Genomic DNA, 11,165 nt, shown 5'->3' with positions numbered 1-11,165 from the left:
TTAAAAAATAAATCTAGTTTCTCCTCTGGTGAAAAGCTGGAGGCTGCACGATGGCAGGCCCTTAGTCAAATCTGGTCACATATTTAACCAATAAAGCCTAGTTGTACAGAATGGCATCCTCATGTAGACCCAAACCAATGGCCCAGATTTAGAATATAAAAATCCAAGAGTAGTGCAATACAAGTACAATAAATTAGTGACATGTGCCATTTATTGCACTCTTTTAATTACAGTTTGATTGGAGCTTAAAATCTGAAACAATTCAAAGAATACTTAATATGCTTCAATAGGCTTTCGGTATTCACATTCAAACAGGTGTTATGATGCTTAGTCAATAGTCAGTGAACACAGGCCTTTCTTTAAAGTGCGTGCAGATGAGTATACAGTATAGATTAGAACATGTAAAACAGATATTCTTCAGGAGGAGAGCCAAGGTTCAGGCACATGAAATGAAATAAGCCTTGTACTCAAATCTTCACCGAGCCTATCTGGAGCAGCAGAAGTTGAAAGGAAAAGTTCAAGCAGATGAGATGCTTGTTAAAAGCCTGGACTATCCATGAATTACAAACGGAACTTGCTGGAGTTGAACGGGATGATTTGAAATGCCACTGAAGCCAAAGCAACGTGGATTGGAGAGTCACAAGGGAGACGGCTGATAAAAGACAAATGTATGAACTCGCGATCTTCAGAACTACATCACAACCTTGGACATGCTGAATGAATGGAAGCTTAAGAGAAGACAAAACCATGCAGTGTATATCTTTCTGCACAACACATGTATCTAGAGGTGGTGTTTGAGGAGCATCATGGAGACTATACTGATGCTTGTGAGGAATATATGTATCAGAAAAGTCACTGTCACGCCCGCCTTGTCCACAAACTGCTGTCCCAGTACATTGAAAAATTGATGTCATGCCTCAGATTCAGAGGTCAGCCTCTCTTTATGTTCCTTGCATCTGAAAGGAAAGGAAGAAAAAAAAGTTTAACACTTTCACAAATTGAAAAAAAGAAAAAAGCTAGACTACATTTCCAACCCCTTGAAAGCAATCTTTGGACCAAGTAACACGTGACCTTTATCCATACCTAGGCATGCAGCAGTTAAAGAAGCAGCCACTCTTAGTTTTGTCCTTTAGTCTGTATACCCCCGATTTTGGTTGATCTTTACACTCCGACAAGAACCATTGTACCTCAGATGTTGGTTCTCCACTCTCCTGTTGTTGCTAAAGATATGAATAAAAAAAACTTGTCATACAAACTTGGAACGTGAGGAAATGAGGCTTAAATGGTCGTCTAGAATTCATTATGTTTTACCTTGATGGTGTCATAGGTGTTGGTTATGAGAGTGATGAACAGGCTCAGGATCATGTAGATGAAGAGAGACACAAAGGTATAGAGGTACACCCTGCTGAAAATCCAGATCAGCCTGCTTTTATGTTGCATGTTCTTAAAGGTGGGGAACATGTCGTCACCATTGATCAGTGAGAACAGACACTCTGACACGGTGTTCAAGGTCCGGAACTAGGACAAACAAAAGAGAAATAATGTCAGCAGGGTCATCAATCATCGCTTCATTTTCAGAGTACTGCATCAGCTCTGTTGGACTTCTATTCTATTGTGGTCCTGTCAGAGTAACTCAGCCTGAAGCCCAAAAGCCTAATATACCCTGACCGGGGAGAGGGGGGGGGGGGGGAGATCTCTCTTCTTGGCCTAGTAGATTGAGTTTGAATCTTGGGAAAGACTCATTTCAGAGCAGAAGAAGTTGGAACACAAAACCCACCCAGGGAAAACTAAATCCACCAGGTGAAACCAGAACCTACAGATGGAGCTGGGAATAAATGCATAAACCGGGTTGGATGTGGCATGTGTGACAATGGAATAGGAATGCTTAACTACTTGAACCCTAGCGTCCCCAGTCTAGAATCTAGGCATTTAATAATAGGCAAACATAAGCCCAAAATAGCATAGATATAATGTGAACACTACTTGCCTTCTCATGATATGGGCCAAGGACAATCCATCCACAGAAACAGTAGCTCAGGTAGATTATCCCAGCACAGCAGATAAAACGTATTACATTTGGGAAAGCAGCCCTTAGTGTCAGGATGAGAGTCTGGGAGATATTCACAGAACAGAAACAACACACTATAGATAACTAGATCCCCATACAGTACAGAGCTGTAGTGTCTAGTATACTGCATGTAAAAAGTAATAATATCGGTAGGCCTATATGAGAATGAACAATCATGAAAAGCTAAAACTAACTCCTGAGAACAAAACACATGCATTGTTTATATCAAAGTAGCTTTATTATAAAAGGTATGCTGAACAGTGAACACACCCACCACAAGTCTTGTCTTTATGTATTCTGCTTAGTGTGTGAACGTCCTTAGTCTAATCATTATGGCAATGGCATCATACGGTTATTGATTTGATTGCTGCTATTACTTTGGGTTTGACACTCAAAAATAAATCATATCAAAGGAGCAAACGTATCAAAAATGTCTCAAACATTAAAAAAAGACCCAGTCTTACATTGTACTTTTTAAAGTAGCCCATATAGCGGATGACGCCGATCCAGACGAACATGGTGCCTGTGCCAAGAAAGATGCTGCACACGTCATAGCTCGTTAGTGCCTGAAAGAAATGACTGGCTGTTACTACATCCATTTTTAAATAGCTCTAATAATAATAATAATATAACATTGAATCACCTTGGTCTGAATCTCAATTTTGAGAACTGAGCCAATGATGGTCAGTGAGTCACTGAAGATGATCATTAAATACCAGCCATTTAGAAACTCCAATCTGTCTGACCAGGAGACATCTTTACCATTGTGGTTCCTGTAGTACATTGTGTACTCCTATGAAGAATAGAGAGGGGAAAAAATACAATGCAACAAGTAGTTTTCTATAAGGTAGAGAACATTGTGAGGGGTGGTAAAAATCACAACATGGAGTGACTACCATCTTATGTTCATGCGTGTTTAGTTGACTTACAAACTGCAGCTGTAGCCCATTGAGCACAGATCGAGTGCAGAGGGTTAGCGATATGATGCACATTATGATGATGAAGCAGTCAAACAGGACTGTTATGTATATGCTTCTAGCATCTGAGAACACAGACATGTTGATTACTTTTGTCCTTTATAATATGTACAGTATGACTGCAACCTTACATAAACACGGAAATGCTGCCAGACCGCAGATGCCTTCTTACACTAGTGTATACTTACATACCCCGGTTACTTTCCAGTCTCTACATTCATTGATCGCCACATCATTGTCCAGGTCAACCTTTATTCTGCCACTGTGGGCTTGGTTGTCGAAAAAGATCTGTTACCCAAAGTGGTATTCAAAGGGAAGCAGATCATTTTACAAAGGATTACATTCAAACAGGCAAACCCCATTGCTCAACATTCGCATGCCAAACCTTGTAGCTCCACACACTTACACATGAAAGATCCCTCAAATAGTTGTCCTCCAGTTAGCTTAAATGGATTATGCAATGAAACGTACATACCACATTGTATACTCATGTATAAATAGTAAATACCTCACAAAACTATTGTTACTTAGTTGTAAAGCAGCAAGAGAATAATCTGCGTCACATGGAAACAAATGAACTCGAGCCACAAAGAAGGGTCAAGTGACATACCGTCACATTGAAGTCATAGCAATCTGGCAGCTCTCTGTGTCTCACTGTCTGCAAGTTTATAGCCTTGAGGAGAAATGTGATTGTCACAGACAGCAATCTGAAAGTCAAATCAGGCAGGCCAAGTTAGGACAGACAGGGATTGTCACTCGATTTAATACACCAATAACTGATAACGATGTTCCAGTTTCTCTCACACACATACACACAAATAATATAAAATGAAGTGTTTACCAACCTTTTAAAAGGTAGTTTGAAAGGTACCGGTAGTGCATCTCTGGCAGACTGATGGGACATTGGATAAATCTGCAGGCAGTCTAGGAGGCCGGATGTTTATTATTACATTCGAATGGGAATAATTTTCACTTTTCCCATTATTTAATTTTAGGCATACATAAGTATTTCATCAATTATAAATAGAGGTGCTCCGATCAGGTTTTTTTGGGTACCCCCACCTTCCCCGGCACCTGCCGCAGCACTGTGGCAGTTTACGGTGCCGTGGCTCCTGACGTGCGTTGACGGTAAGACACATGCGTGGCTGGTTAAAACTCACCTGCGGCTCCCGACATGCGTTGCCGGTTAGAAATCACCTGTGGCTTCCCTGTGAGGTTAGGGTAGACTAATGTGCCGGAAGGTTTTCTCTCTCTGTCTCGCTCTCTCTCTCGGGACCGATCCCGATCACCGATTATTTTATACCGATACCGATCTTGGTTTCTCCAGATTGGGTTAATTGTTAATTGAATCATTTGCAGTGAAAATGGGCCGATCACCGATTGGCGGCCGATGGATCGGAGCACCTCTACTAATAAATATCCATATCCTACCAGTTTCCACCGTGGCATCTACTTCAAAGGTCTCATTTCCAGGATAGATGGTACCATTGCTGTAGTATGCTTGACACAGAGACATGGGGGTGTACATTCCACCGTTCATCTCATACTCATGATTTCCTACAGAGATGTTGCGAAGCCGTCCATACTACAAATTTCAATGATAGAAACCCCTCAGATGGCATGTACAGTACTGTCATCAAACTTGCGTAAACACACGATGGCCACTGTACACCATAAAATATGCAGTGTTATGATCAATTTGTTTAAAAAACATGTACACTTTCAAACTTAACCCGAGATAAAGACCTGAGCATAATTCACTTCAACCGTAATTTAAGCGTAGGCCTATAGTGAGTAGTGACCACTGACCAGGTCAAAGTCCTAGAACTTTATAGGTAAAAGTAATAAGATTCCATCAATAATTGACGACAATAGAAAACAAAAGGTTCGTATTGTCACGCGACCAAAACATAAAGATTCAGGAATAAGGAACTACTTGCAGACTTTGACTTCCAAGGGGTGTAAAAATATTATAAAAAGTAACAAGCATGACATCATTTTGTAGTTCCAATAACAAGAAACCAAACAATATTGCCTCCAAGTACCTGTTCAATAATGAAGTAGATATGGTCATAGACATCTGTCTGTTTGTAGAGAGCATATGTGTCGATGTAGGCCATACCTACATCGACATAATCTTTCAGGAAGAGGTTTTTGAATGTCATCAGATTTTCTTCCTTGAAGGTGACAACCATCTGGTTGCTCAGTCCAAAAGACACCAACTGGCATGAGAACAATTGAGTCAGTAACACGTACAACTTCAACTTATGCTTCTAAATAGGGATGGGCAATGAATCGGTCATCAAATCGGTATCTGCCGTTATCGGCCTTAAAATGCAATATCCGTAATATATCGGTTTTAGCAGATATATTTTATAATAATTAGGTTAAAAAAAGGGGGGGGGAGTGACAACACTTATCTCAAACATTATGAGTTTTAGAATAGATGATTCATTCACATCTTTGTACCTAACTCCCAGACGGGCTAAATTGAGATGACTCCTACTTACTTAAGATCCTACTTGTAGCAAGCAAAAAGGCTATTACAAGAAATTGGTTACAAAAGAACTGTCCTACTGCCGACCTATTTTTCAACATTGTGAAACAACTTCATCACCTAGAACAGATGACCTATTCTTTAAGACTGCAAAAAGAGCTGGGGGAAAGAAGATGGGAGAAATGGACAGAGTACTTAGCTGGGGGGGTGGATGTGGAGTGAATATGGGTGGTGTCTTTCCGGTTGTCATTTAATGTAAGGAACCCAAAAATCTGTAATATGTATTGCTGCTGTACATCCCATGACCTCTTGTTTTGCTTTGTTTTTTGTCTTTTGTTTTCTTTTACTGTTGATGTTTCTGTCCTATTGTATGTCTTGTTTGTCTTTGGTGTCTGTCTTGCATATTCAAAAATTTCAAAATAAAGAGTTTAAAAAAGAAAAGAAAAAAAAGGGGGACCACTGTTCTAAACAGCAGTCACAGACCCATTTGGTAACCCCCTGAGGGTCCCTGGACCACTGTTCTAAACAGCAGTCACAGACCCATTTGGTAACCCCCTGAGGGTCCCTGGACCACTGTTCTAAACAGCAGTCACAGACCCATTTGCTCAAACCACATTAGAATGCACTACCTGAATTGTGATTATGGCGATTTTGATGACCTGCAGGATGAGTTTCCACGGTTTACGGCCACGAGCCTGGTACTTCTCGCAGGGGTTCATGAAGTAGTATTTGATCTTCCTCCTGAGGTTCTCTACGTTCTCACGGTCCAGGTTCTCCCAGGAGGGGAGGCCATTTGTCCCACACACTGATGAATACAGGTCACTGGACTGAGTGGACTCCTCCATGTCTGAAATGACATGACGCATGGAACACATGCGAACACAATTTGAGGAAATAGGCAAATGTGGGAGACATGATGTCATGAGGGACTACGTAGCTTAAACATCTAGGCTATAATGTTACGCGTTTACATTTAGTTTAGTAAAAGATGCTATCAAAATATCTGTGGTGGGATCAAAAACAAGTAAATACCCCCCAAAATGTGGGTTCTGCTTGTAGGGCTATATAGGCTACATACATAACTGTACAGAAACTGAGCTTTTTGTTGACTTAGATTGCCATTAAAATGCCAGAGGGCAGCCAGCTGTATCAGGTATGGCTGTTGCTTAAATTGAAGTGTTCAGTTCTTTAATGTAAATTTCTGAAAATACACAAACATGAATCCAACATATTAGCCAAGATAATGTGTTTAAACAAGCAAATACACCTGCAGGTTCACTTGGATCCACTAAAAACAACATGTGGAATACTTCCAAGGTAGTCTCATATCTCCCAGTCTCAACAGACATTGGTGAGACAGTGATCAGTTAAATATGATGATAGCTTTGAAAGAAAGCCTCTAAGTTGCATATGGGAGGCTTCCTCATAGTTATAAGCTGTAGCCTACGTGCATTTTAACTAGAGGTCCTTCCTTGGCCTGAAAAGCTGGTGTTGGACGTGGCCTGTTTGTTGTTTTGCTTTTGCAAATGTAAAGATGTAGGCTATAATTAACTTTACCTCCACTAGTGTTTGTCTAAAGTTTCAGGGCTTCAATCATTGATTCGGACACTATCTTACCTGAGCTTCCGTGTGAGCCGTGCTGAATAATAAACAGCATCTCGCGGTTAGATAATTTATCATGATGATCATCTACCATTGCGTCTAATCCTAGTCATCTATTATTCTACACTATCTGACAGCACCATGCAGCCCAGTGGATAACTAACAGTGGTGTGGGTAACATCACTTACCTTATAACGTGACGTAGCAGGTTAGTCAATTTGATTGATCGCCTGCACCTGTGCACCTGCGGTGGATCCTGCCTTCCTTCTGTTCTGTCCAGTCCTCTCTGACTTCAATTATGGGTTTCACTTGCTGATCGGTTGGTATTGATCCATATATTCAACTGTGCTGCACCTGTTCTGAAAGCTGTATAGTCTCTTCCCACAAAAGCTCACCAGACACAGACAGGCAAGTGAAAGGGTCATGAAAAATGAAGTAGATCGAGGTGTGCCTTAAAATGGTGGACGTGATTGGCTGTTGAAGCTGTCAGTATAATTTACCGATGTAACTATAGCAACAACACTAAACAACTCCAAGGATCTCGGCACGACAGCACTGCAACTGCAAGGATCTGAAGGGTAACATATAATTCTTATTAGTGCACCACGCGCGTAGCCTATAGCCGCTATATGTTCTCTGTTGAGTGGGTGTATTTCTGAAAGAACATAAGGTCTTATTAACTGTAAACAGTGCTGTTTACTGTTTAGATTAAATTGTTCATAACTCATATTCAGACCCCTCAACTCTGCACTCGTGAAATTGGCGTTTGTATAGTTACTATTCTGTTAACATTATTGTTTGCATCAACATGTGGACAGGCCAGTTGTTTGTTAGCAACGTGTACTTTGGGCGTTATTAAAGAAACAAACAAACAAACAAACAAACAAACAAGGCAATAAGCTTAATTAGAAGTAGCCCACTGTTGTTTGTGTAAACTTACCATGACATTATATTCGCCCCAGTGAACGTTTCAGTTATATACCACAAGATGTCGCTCTTGCATTTGGAATTGATGTATCAAAACTAAACAAAAGTGGGGTAGTCTGCTGGGTGTAAAAACGTATTCATTTTCATAAGAAGAGCGTATAAAAATATATATGATAGGATCATTCATTATTAGAATGACTATTCTAGATAAACATGTCATTACTGCCCCTTACAGTAGTCAAGCCTCCTACAGGTAACAGGAACAAACATGCCCTCCAAGATACGAAAGAGTGCTGTCAGTGCAAGGAAAAGCAAAAGTGAGCAAGATGACTATAACATTAACATTTATACACATTTATTTAAGTTTAACAATTGCCAATTAAAAGCGATATTGCTAATACAAAGGTGTCTTTCTTTCATTTCACTCTTAGACAAAAAGGAAGATTTGTATTCTGACATGGAGAGTGTTGCAGAGTCTGGTAAGTTGTAAGGAATAGAAGCCTTGATGTTCTCTACTGTAACATTAACAGAAAAACAGTACGCCTAGTTTATTGGTGGTAGCTCATTTATATCTATATTATCTAAGCATTACATTTAATTAAGTACAATTGTATGACGGTCAAGTGCAGGTTGTGTGTGCTTGTAGGCCTATCAAACATAAAAACGCACTGTCAACCAAATGCAGGTCATCATTGTCAAAATGCATGTTTGCCACGGATATACAAAATGAGTGTACAATAATATTACCAGCTAGCCCTGGATGACCATAAAAGGTCTAGGTAACTCAGTGTTCAAATGGACTGTTATATACTACTAAATATCTTTAATACCAAGGTGGTTTCCTTTTATTTTCCACTTTAGACCAAAAGGAAGATGTACTACTTACACCACCTTCTGGCATGGGGAGTCTTGCAGAGTATGGTAAGGAAACTTTGTTATTCTCCTTTATTCTTGAATTGGATTAGGACTGTTTCCTATAGCTTACATGTGAAACCAGCCAGTATATTTACTGGTTACACATGTCTGACTGTAGATTTCTTTCTGGGTGACAATGCTGCTTCCACTGTGCTATATCCAATAAAAGCAGAACAATACAAGTGTGTAACAATAAAGCCCCCAGTTATTTTATCCATTTGTAACTCTAAGAGTGTACAAATAAATGTAGGCTAACCAAATAGACCCATAAGGGTTACATTTGTACACTCAGAGTTAAATTACAGGTGGTGTAAGTGATATTTGTTGTTGTTGTTGTTGATATAAGTGTTAAATGTCTCTATATTGCAGTAGTAATCATCAATATAGAATGTTCAATAACAGGGGGTCTTCCTGTCTCTTCAGTTATCATAAAATACACTTTCAGGTCAGGATAATAATACAAAAAACATATATATCATACAGGATAAGTAAGTGACGTTGCAGTGATTAAATAAAACCAATTTGGACCTGGAACAGAAGAATAATCTTTGTGGAGTTATATCTCCTCCTAATTGGATGAAATTGGTATCCCAACCTGAAAATGTATTTTCAAAATGTATTTCACTTTTGAACATACCGTAAATATTTAGTAATAATAAAAGAATACACTACTTAAAGAAGTAGTTGACCCAAACAATTCCTAGGCCAATTATTATTGGCTCAGGAATGCGACACAAACAAAACAATCATGAATTCAAGTCTTCATGGGGTCTGCCTTTTGAAAGAAAATAAGTAATTTTGTGGGTGAACTACTCCTTTAACACATGTTTTACTGTGTAGTATGTCATGTCAACTTGATGACTTAAATGAAGTCATCAACATGACTCACTATAATAATGAAGAGTGGGAAGATGAGGGGAATTAAAAAGGAAATGAGATGCCAAAGGAAGTTTAAATCACAATAATGCAGCTGGCCTGCTATGATGTCGAGTGGATCAGTAACAAGCTGTCTGATATAAACTCTCTAATCTAAATTGGTTCATACAGCTGCAGTGTTCTTGTGTTTCTCTACTGATTCCCATGAAATTCAATAAACCATTAGCAACCTGAACTCTGCTCTCTGAATAGACCGGCGGAGTGTTTTAACACAAAGAGTCATGGGAAAACAATACAGTTGATCTCCAGTCAGTTTTCACTATAAGGTGAACATACTAGAACAAGGTGAAAACAGTAAATTGAGATGTTTTGACGTTTAGTTACCTGCTTTGTCTGATGATTATTATACCACATACCATAATAAATTTAAAATAATATTGACCTAAAATGCAGTTAAACCCTTTCAAACAAATATTGAATTATACTTGTATAAACTAATTATATATTAAGTCAAGACTATATGATAAAAACAAAAAAACATGTGTGAGCTTAGGGATCTGCAATTTTCTTTTCTTCTTCAAAATCTAGAGAAATCTTGACCCATTTTCTTTTACGGTGGTACCTGGAACAAAATCATTTCAAATGGAGGCCTGTGGCCAAATTCATATCAATTTGGTTGTCCTTGACATGACAATGTTTGAGATCCCACTGGCCTAAGGCACAAGCCTGTTTTCAGTGTTTTACTATGAAGTGGTGATGTAATGAGCATGACACGGCCCAATCATCAGAGCTATCTATGAGAGCTATAGGAACGATATATGCATTCTTCTGCTGTGAGCCCATGTATACGGTTGCATAGCCTTTGGACATGCACATGTCTACAGGTAAGCTTATTATCTCTACTCACTCACGGTTCCTCATTGTTGGGGTTTCTTTTATATTCAACGGGCCGGCCCTGAAAATATGCTTTTGGTCAAATACGGGTCAAACGAACAGTGTATCTTTTTACCGCAGATTAGGTCATATAGCTTTTATGTGGGTTGGCCGTAAAAATGGTAATAGAAGAGTTCTTAAAGTCACTTTGTGGTGGTGGTGGTGGTGGTGGCAGCTAAGATGGGAAGACACACTCTCACTCTCATGCACACATACTGTAAACACACACACGCACACACGAGAACACACACACACACACACACACACACACACAACATTTTGGCCCGAGGATGGTGCTAAAGGAAATATCAGGAGGTCACTCAAATACATAGAGGTCATCTTCCAGGGAACGTGAATGTGTGCATCAAGT

At 39.5% G+C, this 11,165-nt stretch overlaps 2 protein-coding genes across 3 annotated transcripts in view; one reads left to right on the top strand and one right to left on the bottom strand.

The window, feature by feature from the left end:
- Positions 1-113: 113 nt before the first annotated feature.
- mcoln3b (mucolipin TRP cation channel 3b) lies at positions 114-7,404 on the bottom strand. Its single transcript, XM_080769941.1, has 14 exons — positions 7,333-7,404; positions 6,172-6,389; positions 5,091-5,267; positions 4,477-4,630; positions 3,891-3,969; positions 3,656-3,752; positions 3,234-3,333; positions 2,998-3,110; positions 2,712-2,861; positions 2,533-2,634; positions 1,988-2,110; positions 1,312-1,518; positions 1,084-1,220; positions 114-956 (listed from the first exon to the last, which is right to left on the bottom strand). The coding sequence occupies exons 2-14, from the start codon at positions 6,385-6,387 to the stop codon at positions 911-913; spliced, it is 1,701 nt and encodes a 566-aa protein (XP_080626067.1). The 5' UTR covers positions 6,388-6,389; positions 7,333-7,404; the 3' UTR covers positions 114-910.
- An 865-nt stretch (positions 7,405-8,269) lies between these two features.
- dnai3 (dynein axonemal intermediate chain 3) overlaps positions 8,270-11,165 on the top strand; it is a 29,398-nt gene continuing 26,502 nt past the window's right edge. For both annotated transcript variants that reach the window (XM_080769461.1, XM_080769460.1), the window contains exons 1-3: positions 8,270-8,388; positions 8,503-8,550; positions 8,933-8,992. In XM_080769461.1, the coding sequence (XP_080625587.1) occupies positions 8,340-8,388; positions 8,503-8,550; positions 8,933-8,992 (157 nt within the window). In that variant the 5' untranslated portion in view covers positions 8,270-8,339. The remainder of the gene's footprint in view (positions 8,389-8,502; positions 8,551-8,932; positions 8,993-11,165) is intronic.

The sequence above is a fragment of the Protomyctophum bolini genome (assembly GCF_963924005.1).
Source record: "Protomyctophum bolini genome assembly, chromosome: 8".
Classification (NCBI taxonomy): Eukaryota; Metazoa; Chordata; class Actinopteri; order Myctophiformes; family Myctophidae; genus Protomyctophum; species Protomyctophum bolini.
Note: the sequence above shows the minus strand (reverse complement) of the source record. Positions and strands in the feature narration are given on the sequence as shown.